The sequence below is a fragment of the Apodemus sylvaticus genome, chromosome X, assembly GCF_947179515.1.
Source record: "Apodemus sylvaticus chromosome X, mApoSyl1.1, whole genome shotgun sequence".
Lineage (NCBI taxonomy): Eukaryota > Metazoa > Chordata > Mammalia > Rodentia > Muridae > Apodemus > Apodemus sylvaticus.
In genome coordinates, this window is record NC_067495.1 from 116,284,102 (window position 1) to 116,306,393 (window position 22,292).

Below are 22,292 nucleotides of genomic sequence, written 5' to 3' on the forward strand. Positions count from 1 at the left end.
AGAGCACTGACTATTCTTCTGAAGGCCCTGAGTTCAAATCCCATATTTTAAAAAAAGATGCACTGAGTGTTTAGTTCTAAACAGGACATCTATATTAACCCCATCCACCACTAAGGTTCAGGGGTCATCACTTAAGAGGCAGAAAGGACATAAAAGCCAGAGGCCAGGGAAGAATGCTGTGAAATGCTGTCTTCTGGACATGACATGGCTGTTGCATGCATGCATTCACAGCATCTGTGGTTACCTGCCCAAGATCAAGCCAGTGAAAATCCCAGTATAAATGGTACAGATGATCTCCAGGCCCTACCCTATGCTGAGGAGTTATTGGCAAAGATAGCTGCTTGGGGATGGGAATCATTCTTTGAGGGTGTGGTCACTGATAGCTTTCCCATGCTCCCACACATGTACATACGGGCAAAACTAACTGGACTTACTGGGTCATCAGAAAAAGAAAACATGTTAGTAATACGAGGGGAAATGGAGAAGTGGAGGGGGCAGATAAGACCATATTTCATTGTATACATGTATGAAATTCTCAAAAATAATTTTTAGATGTATTTAAAGAAGGATGACTTTTGAGTCTAAATGTGATTTCAGTTTATCCACAATGAATAGGAAACTGGCTTTTGGTTCCTTTAACTCTGACAGGGTTAGTTCCTATCATAAAGGAGAAGTAGAGTTAAAATATTGAAATGAGTTGGAAATGTTATGGGTGCACATTGATCTACCCTGGTACAATGAGCAGTCAAAAGTCACTATTGACAATTTTATTTTTAAATATATGAAAATTAAATACACATCATTAACAATGCAAATAAGCCAAAAAGAGCAACATTAGTGTAACATACTCTACTACAGATAGAAACATCCTCCCAAAGTGGAATCAATCAGCATTTATTTTAAAGTAAACACATCGAACAGGTTTGCAACAAAAACACATTGATTTGGTTGTGTTTTCAAAATGCCTAGGTTACATAGCCTTCTACCTGAGAAATTCAAACAAATGAACAAAGCACTTAGCAGACTTTTCCTTTACAGAATTAGCAGCACATACAAGGGAGCATACAGAACCCCTCTCTAAATAAAACAAGTTTAGGCCCTTGTTTGATGAGACAAAAAGAACATATGAGGAAACATACTTCATAACTTAAATAACAACTGTATCAAGAACAAAAGTAGTCATAACAGTTTGTTCCATTACATTCTTTACTAAGCCGCGGAGTGACAAACACAGAGTAAGCTATTACCTTTCTTGTGTAAGGCCTACACCAAAAAAGGGGGTTGACACGGATCTACAGTGCATTACTACAGACGGGTACACAACTCCAGGGTTCATCAAAAGCAGTATTTTTACTTGGATGCCCCAGGAGAGCATTTAGCAAAGAAATCAAACAGTGCAAAGGTGAGGAATCAAAACGACTTAACACCACCACCTCTATTACAGGGAGAAAACACAAACCTGTGCACATGCTGCTGAAATCTGCAATTTTATTGTCTTTTCTTACTGAGCAAAAATGTCTAAAATCTCTCAAGAAACATTATCAAAGGAGGGAAGAAGCTGAGTGGGGTTTTTTTTTTGTTGTTTTTTTTTTTTTCAAAACAGTCAGCTGCTTTCTATTACAAACCCATGTTTTTTGTTTCAATAGAATAACATGTGGGGGAGGGAAAGGAGGCATTTTTATTGGAGGAGAGTAATGTGTTGCTAGAAAACTCTGACAAGATATGAGCTGTTAGTGCTTTCAAAGGCTACTTTGGGCAACATTACTTTGAACATGAATAATCATTGCTAGTCCTCAAAAACAAAACAAAAAAGGCACTCTCACTACATGAGCAATCTTTCAGATTCAATAAGTCAAACTCAGTTTTAATAGTGAAACCAACTGCTGGCTTCAGAGTGAGATTGTTTCTTTCTTAGTAATACCCAGGGATCTTTTACAGTCCTTTCTGAACTTTGAAGTGCTTGAACAATCTCTCTTCAAATAGGAATTATGCAGATCAATGAAACAACCTGTGGCTTTTACGTCAGGTAAATCATAGTCCTAAGCACTGCAGATACCCGGCTGCTCAAGAGGCAGTTTAGGGGCACAGAGTGTGTGACACGATAGAAAGGAACCCCACAGACTGGCATCCTACCTGCCTCTGCTAGCAGATGCTTTGCTGCAGAATGTCAAATTGAGACTGAATTGAAATTGCCATGAAAATGCTACCCTTCGCCGATTCTGCAGATTCTAAACAACTATTCCTGTTGCAGATGATCTCTAATTTCGCTAATGGTCAATTGCCAGGTCGGGTATAGCTTTGTTGGGAAAATGAAGGTCAACTAACTGCCCTGAGGTCCTGAATCCAAAGTAAGGCAGAAAGAGTTGGCCAAGCTTTCTACAGAACATGCACTGTGCTAAGGGGTGAGTCTTCAGGAATCTACAAAGATGTCAATTTAAAAACACATTTAAGAAGTCCAAAACAAGTCAGCAAAAAAGATAAATCACTTATTTAACATCGTTTACAAATTCCGCACACAAACTATTGTTCCACAGCTAGAAACCTGTGGACTTTTCCTTTAAGTCTTCCTAACGCCATGGCATTGTTAAGGACTGAGGAGGCACTTGTTACTGGTCTATAAAAGTCAGTTTGGGGGATAGTCAGTGACTTTTTACAAACTGATGTCACCCAACCCTGAGTGAAAGGATTACATAGCCTGAAACAGAATACTGTCACAACTTTTCTTCCCAAGTGCCATTATTGATGTGCCAGGATGTTTTGATATTTCCTTTGCAAATCCCCCTGATTTTATAAATTCAATCCTGGTGCTTTGATAGAAAGATATGGGGTCCATAAAACAAACAAGAAAACTTCTAACAGTCCCAGCAATCAGCCCCTTTTAGATTCTTCTTCTGGGACTGTGTGTAAATGAATGACTCTTTGAGTATTATGAATATATTCATTTCCTTCTAGTGAGTCTTCATGAAATTCTAGTCATAAAATTATATGTTCTAACCTCTTGATCTCTTCTTTATCTAGAACTATTATGAAGTAAAATTTAGCAAAGTTTGTTGCCATACATAGTGCTTTTGATCCAATCTATGAACACATCAAAAGATGCCTATTTGTCCACTAGTGTCCTCTTTGAAGAGAGATGATGTATGATGTTATGACAGCAAAAGAGCCATCGAAGGCTAAGTCAGCCATCTTAATGCTAATCTGCTCCTTTACTGGCACCAAATTAAAGCTTAAAGTAAAATCTGTCCTTGGATCAAGAAGTTTTGCAATTACGTTGTTTCACCAAGCTTTAGAATCTACAGGTTTTCTATTTCCAAAGCTTGTCGACATACCTGCAGTTACTCTTGATCCACAGTTTCAACTTTGGCAAGAGGAACAAGCTTTTGCACTTGACCCTCTTCTAGTTCTTGCACTGTGGTTGCTAATAACATAGCTATATTTGGTTTGAAGTTTGTCTTTTCATCAACTGTTTCTTGTAAATAAGGGTGTTCCTGATCAAAGTGGCCATCAGAACATTTTAAAATACAGAGAGCCAGAGTAGCTGTCTCCTGCGTAGCTTCCATTCTCAATGTGCTCCTGGTTGTCATCAGGATTGACATAGTAATTATCAGAATCAAGCATGTAATCTTCAGAATTTTCATATCTTTTAAACCTTCTTCCATCCTGGTTATATTCTGACTTCCATGGATTCTGCCTTTTCCTGGAGAAATATCCCAAATAGAATGCTTTAGCACGTTTTGGCGGCATTAATGGCATAGGAAGGGGCCTGTATTTCACATTCTGGTCAAACATACTGCTAGTAAGTCTCCTCCTCTTCCTCGTGGTGTTTTCTAATTCATCACTGGAACTGGACTCATGGTAGTAGCCTTCATCAAGCATATATTTGGGGGCTAGTTTCCCCCTAGTTTTGCTTATGTTCTTGTCAACTCGAATGGAATCACATTCATCCTCAAGCCATGAATCTCTCAGTTCATACTTGGACCTTTTACCTGGTGCCCTAACCCTGTGTTTAGAGTATTTTTCCTCACTGTCATGTTTCCACTCTGAACACAAGGTCTGCTGACTTGACCTAGGTTTCTGTTTGCAGGTACTGACTTTGTCAGTACCAAGAGGTCTTTTGTCCTGGGAGCTATCATAGACAGCCACAGACCTTTCCTCCTCCTTTTCGTTCATGCTCAGAGTTTCACTGAAGCACTCAGAATCGCTACTAATTTCCTCCAAGAAGTCTGCCAATGGCAAACCTACATCTCCTGACTTTAATGAGGAGGAAACTGGGCTTTTGCTCATGTGTTGAGAATCTTGGTCTCCATGACCGTGGACCTGTTCCACGGGATAGCTCTCTCCATCAGTGGGAGACAGCTGCTCATCAGTTTCCCTTGCCATGTCCTTGAAATGGTTTTTCAATTTCTTTGTAAATTCTTTGGCATAGTTGATCTTGCCTGTCTTTTCTGACTTTCCCTCAGGCTCCTTCATGTAGGCCTCGGGCCAGTCCTGCTCTTCACCCTGTTCTTTCCCTTGCAGGCTCTCTGCTTCACTCAGACTGTTTGAGTGGCTCCCCTGTTTCCTTAAATAGATCTGAAACCCATCCCCCTTAGTGTAGACATCTCTCTGCCACTGACTTGTGCTTGTGAGGTTACTTGCTTCAAGACAGAATCGGGCATATTCTGGTGTCTGATAATAGTTCAATAGATAGTCAATAAACTCATCGGTTTCATAGATCTTCTGTTTCCTGCCACGGTTTATCACAGCTTGTCTAGAAAAATGGGATTCATTAGAACTGCCGTGGTCTTCCTTTGCAAGGGATTGATCTGGAACCATTGTACTCTGCAAGGAATTCTGGTCAGAGACCAAACTATAATCACACCCATCAGTTAACACTTTTCCAGTCTCTTCTTTTCTAGCTGAGTGTCTTATTTGTTTTACGCCAGGAGTGTGTGAGGACTTCTGTAACTGAGCCTTAGTTTTTTTCTTCGCTTTTTGTTTTTGTTTACTGTCAGACTTGGAAGCCTGATAGCTTGGCATTTCTTCCCAATCTCGAAGATGCGGAGTGTTTAATTTGTCTTCCTCTGGTGATTTCACTGCAGTCCCTGGGGTATGATGAGCTTCGGACTTCATAACATCAACTTCCTGTGGGTTACTCTGTGTGGATCCCTTTAAGAAAAAAAGATTTAATGATCTCTCATGAAAACTCAAATGGAGACAGCAAGATGGCTCCGGAGGTAAAGGTGCCTGCCTCTAAGTCTAATGACTGAAGTTCCAACCCAGGGACCTATATATGAGAAAGGAGAGACTTGACCTCAGCAAACTGTCCTCTGATTTCCACACATACTCACACGGTGGCAAGTGTCCCATCCCCATTCACACCAAAACAAACAAATGAATAAATGTAAAGAAAAATTCAAAACAAAACACAAAAACTGAGCTGGTGTTGCTCTGAAAAAACACCCGATAGGTCCAGATTAGGAGAAATTCTATACTGAGGAAACTACTAAATTAAATTAAAATGTTTCCCCTGGTTCTAGAAAGACTCAGTGCAAGAGTATAGGGGAATTCCAGAACAGGGAAGTGGGAAGGGGTAGATGGAAGAATAGGGGGACGGAAGAGGGCTTATGGGACTTGCGGGGAGTGGGGACCCAGAAAAGAGGAAATCATTTGCAATGTAAATAAAAATAAAATTAAATTAAAAAATTAAAATGTTTTGATCTAATAAGAGCTATTTTTTAATTAAACTTGTGACCATTCTTTTTTTATTCCATAAATTTTTTATTTACATTTGAAATGATTTCCCCTTTTCTAGACCCCCACTCCCCGAAAGTCCCATCAGCCTCCTTCCCTCCCCCTGTTTTCCAACCCAACCCTTCCCACTTCCCTGTTCTGGTTTTGCCCTATACTGCTACACTGAGTCTTTCCAGAACAAGGGGCCACTCCTCCGCTCTTCTTGTGCCTCATTTGATGTGTGGATTATGTTTTGGGTATGCCATGGCATTTAAAACACCTTACTCTTTTTATTTGCTCGAAAATTGACAAGCCTACTGTTTTAAGTCTTACAATAGGTGCTATAGAAACAGAGGAATAAAGCTCTGTAACCCTCACAGGAAACCCTAGTACACTCCAGTCTTACTCTGTGGATTGCAACTTGAGGATGTCTCTGAGTTGAGCCACCTGGCCTGCCTCATTAAGATGAAAGACACCACGGGGAACAGAGATGCAGTTTAGTGATGTTAACATCTACACCTTACAAGCCGTGGTGGTGCACACCTTTAATCCCAGCACTTGGGACGCAGAGGCAGGTGGATTTCTGAGTTCGAGACCAGCCTGGTCTACAGAGTGAGCTCCAGGACAGACAGGGCTATACAGAAAAACCCTGTGTTGAAAAAAAAAAAACATTTACACCTTACAAAGGTCATAAAAGAAAAGCCAAACACCAAGTAGAAAATGTCACTGTGCCCATGAATTTGCCTGTGGTCAAGTCTGGTGCAACCGGTTCCACACAGCTGCAGAAGAAGAGAAAGATGATGTCCACATGCCCATCACCAGGAAGGTCTGCCGTGCATTCCTGCTGAGGTCAGCCACAGGCAGAGCACAGCACCCCCCTAGGAACTTGTAATCAGAGTAAGTATTGATGGGTTTCAGTATTATGCTCCATACTCATTTAAAGAGGCAGATTTTACACACACACACACACACACACACACACAAAAGTCACACTTGGACATCATTAAGGTAAACCAAAAACCAGTCTAGCTGGGCTTGCTATCAATAATCCAAGTATGATTTTTTTCTGATCCTGCTTTCACCAAGTTTAGTTATGTACAGGATAACTATAGTTAGCTATCCACAGCACTGAGCATATGACAAACATAAAACTCACTTAATAGCAGCATCCTTCCTTCCTAATCATCCTTCCTAAACCACTGCATATGGGCTTTTAAATGAACACTTCAGAAATATCTCTAGCTCTTTATTCCAAGGTATCTGATTCTGGCTATCTCTAGGAGCCCACCAAAGGATAGAAATTCCTTGGAACAATGAAAAAATCTGTGAAGAAGATAACTGATCTGTGAGTTAGGAAATTCCTTACCAGACAGTTCAGGAGAAGGCTAATGTGGGTTTGACAAGGCTCGAGGTTCTTTTCCTTTCTCATCCAAACCTGTTAAAGGCAGATGCATGAAGAGAAGGTTACAGAGGGAACACGTGTCACACCCACCCTTCGCGTTCCCCTAGCATTTTTCTGTCATATCCAATAGGAACGCAAAAGAGATGAATTAGTTAAACTATTTTGAAGTTTAGACACGGGAAGTGAGGACTGAGTTGAGACAACACTGCTTTAGAGGTTGGTTTTGGAAATCCACAGTTGGGGTTATAGGAGCGCAAACAATTTAAAGGAAACCCCTACGAAGGCAGTGAGTCTGTCACGAAGTTCATTGTTGGTGGGCCAGTACGGAAAGCCAAAGGTTAGGCCTCAGAAAGACTAGTACCTCCCAAAACTAAAGAGAATAGTTAGGAAACAGCCTTACTGCAATTTTCTTCAGGAGTACCCGGAGCAACCGAAGAGCTTCAACCCGCCTCCGAGCCAGCAAGTACTTCCGCTCCTCCCACTCTGCGGAAGAGTCCAGCTCCTGCCGAGCCTCAGTCTTGGTTTTCGCTTTTTCCTTTCTCTGACGATGTCTGTCTCTTTCCTTAAGAGCTCGCCTCCTGTCTCTGGCCTTCTTTCTCTTTTCTTGGGCTTTCCTTACTTCATCTTTTCTTTTTCTGAGCAACAATTAAGATTCATCATTCATTCAAGGTATAAATATTAGCCATTTGGTCTCATACCCATACCACACTCTGAAGAACTAATAATCCTTTAGGTTTCCAGAAACCTATGCCTTATAACCTCAGGATCTGGAATTGACAACTCATGGTAAAAAAACAAAAAAACAAAACAAAACAAAACCGAAAACAAACAAAAACCCAAAACAAACAAACACAACAACCAGGGGCAGGGGGGATAGCTCCATCAGTAATGTGATTGTTTTGTGCATACAAGAATCTGACTAAACAGGTGTGTATGCCTTTAATCCCAGTACTGGGGAGGTAGAGACAGGTGGATCCCTGGGACACACCAACCAGATAGTCTAGAGTATTTGGCAAGTTACAGGTCAGTGATAGATCGTTTCTCAAAAACCAAAAACAGGTGGACAGCATCAGAGGAATAACTGAAGTCCTCTGGCCTACACACACACACACACACACACACACACCCCACACACACCCTACACAAATATACACACACACCCATGTGCAAACACATACATACATACATACATACATACACACATACATACATAAGAAATAAAACACGTGGCCCCTAAAATCCAAAAAATATCAGTCAAGGGAAAAGACACAATTTTCTGTATAAAATACAAATATATAAAGGATACCTCATAAACACTGAAGGAAGGACAGAAAGAAGGGAAGGGAAGAGCACTGGCACTTTTATATGATGTCATGAAGAATAGGCAAGAAAATGAGCAGCAGAGTGTATTCTGAAGGCAGAAAAAAGGGCTATAGTCTGAAATCACAACTAATTCTAAGACAGCTGAAAAGCTCAGAAAAACAAACAGGTCATGAAACCAGTCCACCCAGTTCTCTGGCAGGGGGAGGGGGAGCCTGGAGTCTCACATGTAGTGTGCCTTGGTAAAACAAGATGGTTGTCACAGTCACAGAAGGATGTCACAGTTCTCAGAAGCCTTAAATCCAGGGGGGAGGATTTCGTGTGACAGTGATTGCTCCTGCATGCCAGATACTCAGTCAAGACAAAATCCTTATTGCCCTGCCTCGTAATTTGGGAGGCTACAGTCAGCTGTCATCCTGAGTGGAAGCCTACCATTTGAGACTGCACATGCTGTGTTGAGAAGTCCAGGTGGCACACAGGCTGACTGGAAAAAAACATGGTGATGGGTGGGTCCCATTCTTGGTCGAAAGGGGTAGAATCCATCACCTACAGATAACTGTAGAGACTCAAGGCCTGGGTTAGTGGGTGACTGCCTCTCTCAGCCATGGGTTCCGGTCAGCAGGACCGAGAACTGTGAAACTCAGGTCCAACAGGCCTTTCTCAACTTTCCATCCACAGCATCTTTCCTGTTACAGGACATTTAACGCTGTACATGATGTGAAAGCACCCAGACCCATACATCAGTAAGGATCTCAGGTCTTTGTTTGTTTCCCCACTGGGCAACATAGAAGACATTCCTTGGCTTGGATATTAGCCCCTATGGTATACAGATAGAAGTTTCTAGAGCAAGTGAGAATCTACCCAGTACACAGGCTGCAAAGTGGACCGAAATGGCTCCCGATATGCAAAATAAAGGGACACCCCTAAAGTAAACGTAGATCTAATGAACAACTGAGCCTTGACAGGTCTGGGCTCAGCCCCTGTTTAACAGTATGAAGACAGGAGACTTCAACTTTAACTAACCACACCCTTCCACCTAGCCAGAAAGAAACTGTGCTGATAGGGTCTTGCTATTTCCTCATTCCTTCAATATGTATGGTGTTTTGTCTGCATGTCTGTGCATCATGTGTGTGCCTGGTGCCCTCAAATGCCAGAAGATGGGCTCATAGTCCCTGGGCCTGGAGTTACTGGCAGTTATGAGCTACTATGTGGGTCCAGAACATCTGGAAGATTAGCCAGTACTCTTAACCACTAGGCATCTCTCCAGGCTCCTCATTTTAAAAACTTAACTTATTGTCCTTTGTGTTTTCCCTCTTTAAGGTTATATGTTCTTGTGTGGATATATAGATAGAGTCTCAGTGGAGAGAGAGCCTATAGAAGAAAAACTTTTCCATCTGGTAAATAATGTGGTGAGACTGAAGAAATAGAATACCCCAAATTTATATGATGTCATTACAAAATGACATCATATAAAAGTGCCAACAAGAAAAATGATAATCCCAACAAATCCACGAGTCTCTTACTTTGCTTTTCGATCATTTTAGAGACAGAAAGCTTTTTCCAAGTTATTTTTTAATTTTAAATTGGCAGGCTAGGTAATATTGGCAAACTAATACAGTTTCTAATTTAGTAGGTCAGGATTATCACTATAAACTTTCAGCTCATGACTATAGCCCACAGATGAGATGCTTGCCTAGTAAGTACAAGGCCCTGGGTTCAAACCCCAGCACTGAAAAAAAAAAGTTCCTCATTCTCTTTTAAAATCCTTTCCCCCAGACGTCCTAATTTGACTTATCATTCTTTTTTCTTTTTAATTTTTTTTGACTTAGCATTCTTAATTGTTCTCACTTCCAGGCATGCTTTTCTGGTTTCTTGATTTTATCTATTTCATCATCTGCACTGCCTAAGACTGTCTTTGATGGAATTTTTGATCTGTCCCAAAGCCTACCCCATATTATCTACCAAATCTAGCTATTCACCCAAATAAATTAGTCTAAATATCAAAAGGAAAAACCTCTTCATTGTTAAAAATCAGCCCCTTACCTTTCAGCTACTTCCTCTTCTCTCTTCTTTTCTTTTTTTCTCTCTTCCTCCAGTTCCTGTAATTTTAGCCTTTCCTGATTCCTCCTCTGTATAGCTCCTTCGCTGAAATGTTTGGTTGTATCAAACATAACCTGTCCCAAAACAAATTAAATATTTCTTAGAAAGACTCGTCAATGGACTGGATGGATCCCAGACTGGGAAAGGAAGCTAAAACGGTACACAGCAATTTAAAACCAAACGAATATGAAATGCCCTCTGAATCCCAGCCATGAGGTTCTGCTGCTTATAGGCCAAGGGCTGAATGGTTCTTGTAGGCACTAGGATGTTCTCTGGCAAAACCTTTGAAATATAATATCAAATTGCCATGTTAATATTCTACAACTAAACCTAAGTGTATCACAATATTTTCGGTGATTTTTATTTAATTTTTGATAATTTCATACGTTTGCACTGTATTGTAACCTCTCTGATTACCCTCTCACTCTAACAACCCTCCACCTCCTTCCCAACTTGTGCCTCTCCTACTTTCATGCCTTCAGTGTTTTGTGCAGGAGCTTCCTTTACATATAACCATGGGTTGCATCCCAGGGCAGTCCAGGCACAGGTCAGAAATACATTACCTCCAGTAAGCCATACAAGTCAACCAGATTGATGAGTTCTTGTTGTTGTTGTTGTTGTTGTTGTTGTTTTGTAAGTCAGCAAAAATAAAAATAATGAGGTAGGCAGAAAAGAGACAAGAAAACTAACCTAATAAAATAGCAGATGAAGTACAGTTCATATCTTGAAATATAATAAGTGAAATAAGGCGATAGTCTCATAGGCTAAAAGAGGCAGATGCTTTGTTAGCTTATCAGTATACAGGAGGTCTCTAGTTACATCCTCAGTACCATGAATAAAAAAATTAACAGGACAACAAGTTATTGAAATTTACACAAGAGGACTAGGGCAATAGCTCAGTGGTAGAGTGTTTTCTTGGCATTAGCAAAATCCTGGGTTGCATCCCCAGGGCTGCAGAAAGTAACTAACTAACTAACTAAATAAATATGCATTAAAAACAATAAATTCACAACCATGGCTCCTTTTAACACAAGTACACACAAACACACACACACACACACGCACACATACATACACAGGAAACTGAAAATGCAAATTCATGCCAATGCCAAAGACTGGTTTAGAGAAGAATTTAGCTGTCTTTTCCATTTTTGTGTTAGGCCTTCAGGGTGATAATCGATGTGCCTCCTAGAAAGAGAGCTACTCAGATCAACATGTGCTGATTCCTGTGCAGCTGAGCTACTGTACAACCAACCCAGAAATGCAGAGTCCTTGCTTGAGTACCCCAGATGGTCCAGTGGACTGAGCTTATTGGTTCCATGGGATGTATGAATCTGGCCACAGCCCTTGCTCCCAGCCGATGGTTCACAATAAGCCTGCCGGAAGCCTGCTGGATGTCTAAAGGCTGCTGTACATCTCCCTAGGCCAAGTGATGCAAGGCTTCAGCTGTAGCTCCAAGCAGCTGGGTGTCAGCACAGCTAATTTTTCCAGAACAAATGTCCAGTTTATGTGGTCCACTGGCACTTATTACAGTTTCTGTGGTGTTGGAAGTGCAAATGCCCATAAGATGGTGGTAAACACAAGGCTGGAACCCATAACGTAAGAATGTGAAAAAGTCCAGAGAATCACATATCATGTATACCTTCAAAGAGGACTTCGATGAGGAAATCCTCTAAGTGGCCATTGTTGCCTACCTTGGCCCAGAAAAGAACTTGGATTCATTAGTACCACTTATTCCAGTAAACTCATGAGATTGAAGAAACAACTAAATGACTAGATTTATCAGAACATTTTCTTCCAGGTTTCTAAAGACAAAATTATGAATGGCCATGGATGAAAAATGACCTTATTTCTTCATCCACTGTTTCCTAGTATTTCGCTGTTCATAAACTATGTAGTCTCATCTTGATTGTATTTTAAAGGCAAACATTTTTCTATAGCTGTGAATTAAACGATATGATGTCGTTACTCTACTGTGTTTCAGTTGCTAAGTTCGATGCATCCTATTGCAGCAGTAAAATATTCATTTCAAATTAAGAGGCTATTAATGCAGTAAGTTAGTTAAAATGAATCACTAGAAATATAGTCCGTGCATTATAATGGAAATAAGATGATGTATACAAAAAAACAAGTGAGCAATTTGAGACTAGAACCAAAAATCTCATGGTAAAATACCAGCATACTTTTATAGCATATGCTACTGAGAAGAGAAAGCTTGAAAAGTAAATGTATTAACAAAAGTGTGATAAATTCATGCCTTGCCCAAGGATGAAAACCAGACTCAATTTTGCTATCTTGTGCATTAATATATTATTGCAGGCATGAGAACTTTTTATAAATTTTGTTTTACTGCTTTCCCACATATGATGACAGTTTATTGTGCTGTCTCTGTGTCTGTGTGGTTCGTCCTCAATTCCAAGTGGCCTAGATTCCCTCTGCCTATCAGGGGGTTTTTTGTTTGTTTTTTTAAAGACAGTGTTTTTCTCTCCCACAGATCTTGCTTTTGTGTGTGTGTTGTTTTATAATACATCTTTCTCCTTTTCAAAACAGTAGCTATTCTTTTCTTTAATACTGTTCTAGTCTTTGGTTCTTCCTGGCTTGAAAAGGCTGTCAGTTTTTCCCATTAGAAATGGCCTGAAATTGTCCATTTAAGAGACTGCATCTATACTGTTCTGTTCCATCACAATAGGAATCGTGACTAAGTGTGTGTGTCTGCATTGTTCTCTTAGGGTTTTTCAGAATTTAAATGAGAACACAGGCCAGGTGTGCTGACACCTGTCTGAAAACCTAGTATTTAGGAGAGTGAGGCAGGAGGATCATTAGCTTGAGGCTAGACTTAAGCTACAACAAAGTGAGTTTCAAAAACTGAAGTTAAATAAATGCATAAATGAAATACCCATCCATTCGCATGTACCAGTTTCTTAACACAAAGTGCTTATTTTTCCCCTAAACATACTAATAATCAATTAAACTATGAAACAATTCGAAGACTTGTTTTAAATATATGATTATATGTTTCAGAGCAACCCTAAGTTATCCTGGCAGTATACACCCAATATGATTTAATGCTAGACTAGAGGGACTGGTTTTGTATTTGAGATATAGAGTTTTAGTTAAATACCTTGTATTTTTCCTCCTACTAACTATAACTTTTAGTCAATTGGGTTCTTTGGTTTGTATAGGCAGAAAGTTAAAATCTTGGGATATTAAGGAACTTCAATTACAGATTTCTCTGGGCCTGTCAGGTAGTTCCCTATACTCTTGTTCATTTCAACAACAAATTTTCTGGTGGAGAGTGAAGTATTTTCAAGGTAATTTTTAAAGATACCTCATTGTAAATCATTTGTGAGATGCAGGAATTAATCATAATTACTATGGAAATAAGCACTTAAAAAGACTAGAAGAACGTCAAAATAGTCAGAACAGGTATGAAGTAATGAAGAAATTTGGGTGGATATATATATATGTTTTGTATCTATGTATTTTAAATATAAAAGAAGTGAAAAAGCAACAAATTGCATTATCTTAAGTTCCGACACTCAAAGGTATAACAATCCATGCAAATTTCTCCGCAGAACCTAGAGCTTTGTGTATGCTAGACCTCCTGCCTCGTTCTCCTAAAGCTCAGTTACATTCACTGTGCCAACTGCCATGTTCTTGGATATATGTTCAAGCTGTTCTTGAATTCCTGATCCTTCTGCTTTCATATGATAAGAGCTGACATAAAAGACACGCACTAATTGAAAATACAGTTTTTAATGTTGTAAATCCCATATCTAAAAGAAGGCTTAATTATTAGTGTCTTTATGTGACAAAGTTAGTAGCCAAATCCAGAATGGATAAAGCAGCTTTATGTCTGTTAGTACCTATGTTCTCCTTTAGCATGTGGCACTATTTTATTTTATTTTATTTTATTTTATTTTATTTTATTTTATTTTATGTGTATGGGTACCGGTATTTTGCTTCATATATGCCTGTGTACCACTTGCATGCCTGGTAACCACATAAAAGCCAGAAGAGAACTTCAGATACCCTGGAACTGTATTACAAATGTTTGGTGAGCCACCATGTGGGTACTGGGAACCAAACCTTGATCCATGATCCTTGATCCTCGATCCTCTGCAAGATGCTCAGAAGATGTGTCTCCAGCTCCAGTGTTTTGATATTTTATTGGCACCTTATATTTTGCTAAATAGCCATTGGGTTTTTTTCAAAAAAAAAAGTATATTGTTTAGGTATTAGCTAATTGTGTACATTTTTCAAAATGTTTATATTGTGCTTATATATTATAGAAAAATTACAATAGTTCCATTTCAATAAGTCTAAATGTTTCCAGGCCTTGAAATAAATCTTGATGAGTGTAAATAAAGCAGGAAGATGACCAAAGCAATCCCAGACATCAATGAAGTAGATCGCCTACATAGACAGGCTGGTTTTGAAAGCAAAGGTTACGGGCCTTTAGGATTTTGATTCAAGGGAATGAGGGAGAGAAGTGCTCTCTCTCCTTGTGATTTCAGCCTTCATGACTCCCTCTCACAGCAACTGTCAAGTACAACAAGCATAGGAAATAGTTCCATGGAGGCATGGATAATCCTTTAATGACCTCACAAAGTTTGGGCAGGACCCGGATGGTAGGAACCACCACTTTAAAATCACAGAGGGTGGGCTACCTGATTTCAGAAGCTTGAGTATTCACATTAAGATTGTGTCTCCTCCTAAACATATATGTATAAATGATAGCATGCACCTCTGCATTACCATCTAAATACATTTCACTTAGATGCTTCTTTCCAACACAGGCCCAGGCTCAGTGGAACAGTGAAAACTGAGGTCCGGATCCTTCTTACCTTAATATTACATGCCAGAGCTTTGCCATCGTCTCCTTTAAGCATCAGCTTCATTCCTCGGAGGGATTCCATGGCTTTTATAAAGTCAGTTGACTCCTGGTATTGTATAAAGGCTTCAAATGTTTGCAAGCCAAAGTTAAAACCCCCAAAGCTCCCACCTGTCATCACTTCTCTGTAGGGGTCAAGCATCGGGATATCCACATTCTTGATCTTCCCGAAACTCTCAAAGACTACTCGAAGGATCTCTTCACAGGGCTTCTCTCCACTGGAACCTTTCGGTGCAAACCACTTACAGGGCAAGCCTTCAAAATAGATAGAATCAGGGCTCTTATCATGGTCTTGCTCTTCAGCTCCCTCAGTCACGGAGGCCTCTTTCTCTTTGGGGAATTGTTCCCACTCTCCCTGGGCATCTGTCGCTACTACTTTTAAGTCAGTTTTCAAACCATTTAGCTTGATGATCTTCCCATGTAACTTGGCTTTCAGGATCTGAACCAAACTTCGTGTTTCAGCCTCACCCTCAAATCGGATGAAGTCTTTTGTACTCTTGGAGAGCCGCACTGTGGTGAACTGGTCAGGGCAAATCAGACTTTTCAGTTGGTCAAGAACTTCCCAGTTAGAGAAGGGCCTCACAGGTTCTATACATTCTGGGAGCAACACGTTGATCATTAATTTTGCTATAGGCTTGAGGTAGAGGTGCTGAGCAGCACAGAGCTCTGTTGCCTCAGAGTTATCATAAACCACTGTGACTGTCATGGTGTCCTCACACCACCTTAGAGGACAAAAGAGAAAAATTTAATACAGATGGAGCAAAACACAGATTGGGACTGTGAAATGGTGCTACCATTGCTAGTCTTAGATCCAACTGATAGAGGGAAAACATACTAAGAATAGAATTAACATCATACCTTACAGGTCTTGAAACTAATAAGCAATTATAGTAGGGTTATAGGATACAAGGTTAACCAAAACAGTCAATGGTGTGCCTATATGCCAAACAACAAAGTTGAATTAGATATTTAAAGCATGATGCCAATCCAAGTATGGTGGCTCCTGCCTGCAATCCAAGCACTTAAGAAACAGAGGCACTTGGATTGCTATGACTTTGTGGGACCTTGTAAGGCAGCCTGTGGCCTGGTTGAGCAAGGCTTACTCTGGAGACCCAGTAGAATATTCTACAACAGAAGGAAACAGTGAGCCATGCTCCCAGATACCTAGGCTCCTGACATCAACGCCATATTCCTGACTCCTCAATCCTGTAGCCACCAGTCACATAGGGCCAGGCCCCCAGTGTTCTGGCTGGTCTCCACCCCTTCAGTCACCTGGCAACAGCCAGGTTTACCGGGCCACACAGTTACCTGGCAACAGCCAGGTAACCCAGCCCACTATAAAAGGGGCTGCCAGGCCCCTCCTAGCTCTCTTGTCCTTACAGCTCTCTCTTGTCTCTTGTCCCCCTGGTCCCCCTCTCTCCATTCTTCTCCCGTCTTTCTATATGGCCATGGCCAGCTCTCACCCTCTATCCTTTCTTTCTCTCTTTACTCTTCCCTTTTATTTTTCCTACTTTTCTATAATAAAGTTTTGAAACCATGGGCTGCCTCTGCTTATCAAAACCCGCCATGTAGGAGCAATGGAATAGGCCTCAGCTGCCAGAAAGGACCCAGGACTTCCCTGCTGAGCCAGGCTTCCTCTACAGGTACATGTGGTCTGCACCAGCACAGCCCCGCCTTCTGGGAAAGGACCTGCCCCCCTTAGCCTGGCATCCTCACCTCTGCAGGTTCTCGGGAGCCCGCCATCCCTTTACGGGTACGTGGGTCCCTGCTCATTTTCCCTACAGACTTTGAGTACATCTTGACCTAAATAGTTCCAGGGTATCTTGAACTACAAAATGTGATGCTGCCTAAATTTCCCCTTCCCCCAACAACAACAGCAAAATCCATGATGCATTTATATGAGCACCAAATCCCTGAAATGATTAGGCAGAAATCTAACAAACATATGCAAAAGATCTATACAAAAGAAACTATAAAGCCGGGCAGTGGTGGCGCACGCCTTTAATCCCAGCACTTGGGAGGAAGAGGCAGGCAGATTTCTGAGTTTGAGGCCAGCCTGGTTTAGACAGAGGGTTCTAGGCCAGCTAGGGGCTATATAAAACAAACATTATATACCTGCCTCAAAAATAAAAATACAATTCTAAAGTTTAGACAAAAGACAAAGACCTAAAATAGCCAATTTATTATTGAAGGACTTGGGGGGGGGGCAGTTAGAATGATACTCTCTGACTTCAAAAGTAATCTAACACCATAGTCCTTAAGATAAGATGGCACATAGCAAAGACAAGACAAGTAGATATATAGGACAGGATAGAAAACTCAGAAATAGGTTCACATAAAGTCTATGAATGTATGAAGAAGTTAGCCAAGGTAATCTTTGCAATGACTAATGCTGGAACAATAGACATCTAATCTAAATATGGGCCAAAATGGGCTGGAAAGATAGTTCAGATATTAAGAACCTCTGTTCTTGCAGAGAGCCAAAGTTCAGTTGGCTCAAAATTGACTGTAATTCCACCTCTAGGTGATATTACACCCCCCCCCTGCACTACACAAGCAACTAGACTCCTTCATACATATCACCACACATGCCCACATGTAACTAATAACATTTTTAAATGAGCCTGTTGCAGAATATTTGATCATTCTGCGAACCCTGAGATTGTATTATTTATTGGAAAAACCTGTTTCTAGTTGTGGTGTGGCTTATCCATTAGCACACACCTTTAATACCTCTGGCTGGAATACAGGCATGCCTTTAGTACACATCTTTGATTCCAAACAGTAAAGGTAAAGGTTGTAGAAGGAAGCAGCCATGTTTGAAAGTGAAGTCTAATTGAATGGCAGACAAAGTGACAAATCAGAGAAAGATTTGACAGAATAGGATCCGCCCAACTCTCACAAGAAGAGAGAGAAAGGGGAAGCTACTTCAGGGGCAGTGCAGAGAGAAGGAGGCAGGCAGTTTTCCTGGGAGAGTTTTATAGAGACAGGTTGAAGAGAAATGAAGCTAGACACAGGTGAAGACAGAATGAGCCAGAGAATGAGAAGGATCCTGAAGAGAAGAACAAATTGCCAAATGGAGTATGAGGCCAAGCAGAGCAATTCAGAAAATGTCAAGAGAAGTCCGCCTGAATCAGTTAGTTTGGAGAGCAGTTTTGAACCACAAAAACTGAGGCGAACCAGCCACCCAGAGTTCAGAAAGCTCAGAACTTATTTAACAGGAAGTCTCAGAGACTGAAAACCTAGGCCTAGATTAGACTGTATGGAGGCTAGAAGCTTCCAGGACTAGGCCCAGGTGAGCAGACAGAGGCAGTAAGCCTCTGAGGTAACAATTATCACAGGTGAAGAAAGGTTACGTTTACATGAGCCAGCCAAACAGGTTTGTGGATGTAGCTGCAAGAACATTTTCCTACCATGTGTATGGCCCTAAATTTGATTCCAAAAACAACAGAAAAATGGACAAAAGATCTTAACAGACATCTCCCCAAAATCATACTGATGGAAAAATAATTTTAAATAATGCCTTTCATAGATTAATTTAAAAGTCTCAGTTATGTTTTTAAATAGCTTAATGGAGATTAATTTCTAAATTCTTTTAGTACAGATCTTGTTTTGTGATGTCAGGAAATAAACCAAAGCCCCTGCACACACAAGACTAGTACTTTACCACTGAGCTACATCCCAGCTCTTAGATTTCATCTTCTGAAATCATCAAAATGATCTAGAATCAAGACTGTTTTGGAGAAAAAAATGAATTACTATAAAAGAGAACCAGATTTTCCCAAGAAGACCTGATTGTCCATATTTAAAATTTTTATTTTATTGTTTTATGAATATTTTGCCTGCATGTATATCTGTTGCACCATGTGTGGGCAGTACCCATAGATCCTAAAAGATAGAGTTAGAGCCCCTGCAACTGCAGTTACAAACAGTTGTGAGTCATGATGTAGGTCCTGAGAATCAAACATGGGTATTTCTTTAACTGGAGTCAATCCTCCAGCATTGCCAGCCCTTTTTAAAATGACCTCTGAAAATCTCAGCTAAGACAATTAAAAACGATTAAGGAGGTAAATATCCAATGGGAAGGGAGGAAGACAAATCACCCATTTGCACATAACATTATCTGATATAGAGAAAAGCCTAAAGACTACCAAAATATGTTAGAACTGATAGACAAGTTACAGAATACAAAATCAATATATAAAAGTACTGAGGGCTAAAGAGATGACTCAGCAACTCACAACACTTGCTGCTCTCATAGAGGACTAGGAGGTTTGATATTTATATTTTTGGTTGTGAGCCTAGCCATCTCTCCAGCCCAGGGGCTTTGGTTCTCAGCACCCACATAGCAGCTCACAACCATCTGCAACTACAGTAATAGGGAATCTGGTGCCCTTTTCAGGCCTATACTAATGCCAGGCATGCATATGGTGCACTGACATACATGCATGCAAAACACTCAAACATGCCGAGTAGTGGTGGTGCACACCTTTAATCCCAGCACTTGGGAGGCAGAGGCAGATGTATTTCTGAGTTCGAGGCCAGCCTGGTCTACAAAGTGAGTTCCAGGACAGCCAAGGCTACATAGAGAAACCCTGTCTCGAAAAAAATAAAAAAAAAAAAAACAAAACAAACAAAAAAAGCACTCATACATATAGAATTAAAAATAAATATTAATCTTCTTTCTTTCTTTCTGAGATAAGGGCTCACTACACAGGCCAGACTGACCTGGAATTCATTATGTAGACCATACTAGCCTTGAGCTACTTTAAGTCATAGAGATCTACCTGCCCCTGCCTCCTGAGTGCTGGGTTTAAGGACATATACCAACAAATATGCCTTATATTCATATACAACAATGAACAATGTGAAAAAGAAATCAAGGAGATGAATTCATTTGCAACACCTATAAAGATACCTAGAAATTTATTTAACCATAGAGATTCAAGAACTCTACAATCAAATCCATAAAAGACTGATGAAAGAAATTGAAACACACACATGAGTACACTGACAGACTGACAGACAGACAGACAATGACAGCCTGAAATGCTCCTGGACTGGAAAAATTCATATTCTTGACATAGCTATACTGTTCAACATAATCTATAGATTTAATGCAGTACCCATCAAAATAACAAGGGCATCCTTCACAGAAACAAGAGGAAACTCTTAAAACTTGTATGGAATTGCAAAAAAAAAAAAAAAAAAAAAATCCTGCCAAAGTAATTCTGAGCAAAATCTAACATAACAAAGCTGGAGACATAATATCTGATTTCAAAACATGTTCTATGAAACTACTGTAGCTGGGCAGTAGTGGCACATGCCTTTATTTCCAGCACTTGGGAGGCAGAGGCAGGCAGATTTCTGTGAATTCAAGCATAGCCTGGTCTACAGAGTGAGTTCCAGGACAGCCAGGGCTACACAGAGAAACCCTGTCTCGGAAAAAACTTACTGTAGCCAAAGCAGCATGTTACTAGCATAAAAGCAGACACATTGACCAATACAACAAGATACATGACCCAGAAATAACTGATGTTTTAAAAAGGCACCAATAAATGGTGCTTGGACATTACTATATACAGTGATGTCTACTATATATAGTAATGTATAGGATGTATATCAGGCTCATCAAAACACTCGAAATAGAACCAGAACTAGAACATGACACAGATGTCTCCTAACCTGGCATATGTCCAAAGAAATGAAGTCAGTATGTCAAGAAGCACTCTCACGCTTACTGCAGATTTAACTTGGGTGCTCATAGAGTAGGGGATAGATGCAGAATATTCAGTATATAAGCACAATGGAATGTTATCAAGTTCTAAAAAGAATGAAATCCCGTCATTTCCACAACTAGGAAGAGCTGGGAAATATGTTAAATGAAATAAGCCAGGAATACAAGGAAGCTAACATACTTACTTCCATGAAAATAGAGAATAGAATGGTAGTTAGCATAGGCTGAGAAGAATGGAGGAAGAGGGACTGGAGAGAAGGTGGTTAGTGTACATATAGTACAGTTGACTATCACGAAAATCACTCCTGTTCTACACAACCGTAGGGCAACTATAGAGAAGACAAATTAATTGTATATTTCAAAATACGCAGTAGGTCAGGTTTTAAATATTCTCCACCCAAAGAAATGATGCATGTCTGAGGAGATAGACATATCATACTCTAGTATGATCATTACACATCACATGCAATGTCAAATTATGTCCCTTGAATACATATAATTGTACTTTCAGATTTAAAATTATGTGCCAGGGGCTGCAGAGATGACTCAGTGGTTAACAGCACTGACTGCTCTTCTGAAGGTCCAGAGTTCAAATCCCAGCAACCCCTTGGTGGCTCACAACCATCCATAATGAGATCTGACGCCCTCTTCCTGTGTGTGTGAAGACAGCTACAGTGTACTCACATATAATAATAAATAAATATTTTTTAAATGTACCAATTAAAATCTTTAACTTTTTAAATGCCCCCTTTCAAATCACCACAACCCTGACTCTCAAATTCCAATTTTCCTAATACTGCAATAACAAAAAATGGTTGTTCTTACTCCTTCTCCAGTCATAGACTTTTGATCTTAAAATTAAATACACATGGATATTTTGTTTTTGATTACTTCCTGGGAATAGAAAGATAATTTTCAATTCTTATTTAAAAATCTGTCAAGGGCCTATTGCCCACCAAGTAATAGGATGTTTGCATATATCACTTCCAGTGCTCCAGCCATACCATGGGAAATTAGCGTGCGTAACAGCTGGCACACAGCTGTAAACAATCAATTCCACTGTGGCACCTGTTGTTGAAGGATGCCTCAGACATGACTGGGGGAAGCAGAGAAAGAGACAGACACAC

At 40.2% G+C, this 22,292-nt stretch overlaps 1 protein-coding gene across 1 annotated transcript in view; it reads right to left on the bottom strand.

The window, feature by feature from the left end:
- Positions 1-776: 776 nt before the first annotated feature.
- The window catches only part of LOC127675134 (A-kinase anchor protein 17B), a 36,643-nt gene continuing 15,127 nt past the window's right edge, over positions 777-22,292 (bottom strand). The window contains exons 3-7 of the mRNA XM_052171105.1: positions 15,382-16,150; positions 10,478-10,608; positions 7,515-7,749; positions 7,079-7,147; positions 777-5,148 (exon numbers count right to left, since the gene is read on the bottom strand). Coding sequence (XP_052027065.1) covers positions 3,505-5,148; positions 7,079-7,147; positions 7,515-7,749; positions 10,478-10,608; positions 15,382-16,134 — 2,832 coding nt within the window. The 5' untranslated portion in view covers positions 16,135-16,150 and the 3' untranslated portion in view covers positions 777-3,504. The remainder of the gene's footprint in view (positions 5,149-7,078; positions 7,148-7,514; positions 7,750-10,477; positions 10,609-15,381; positions 16,151-22,292) is intronic.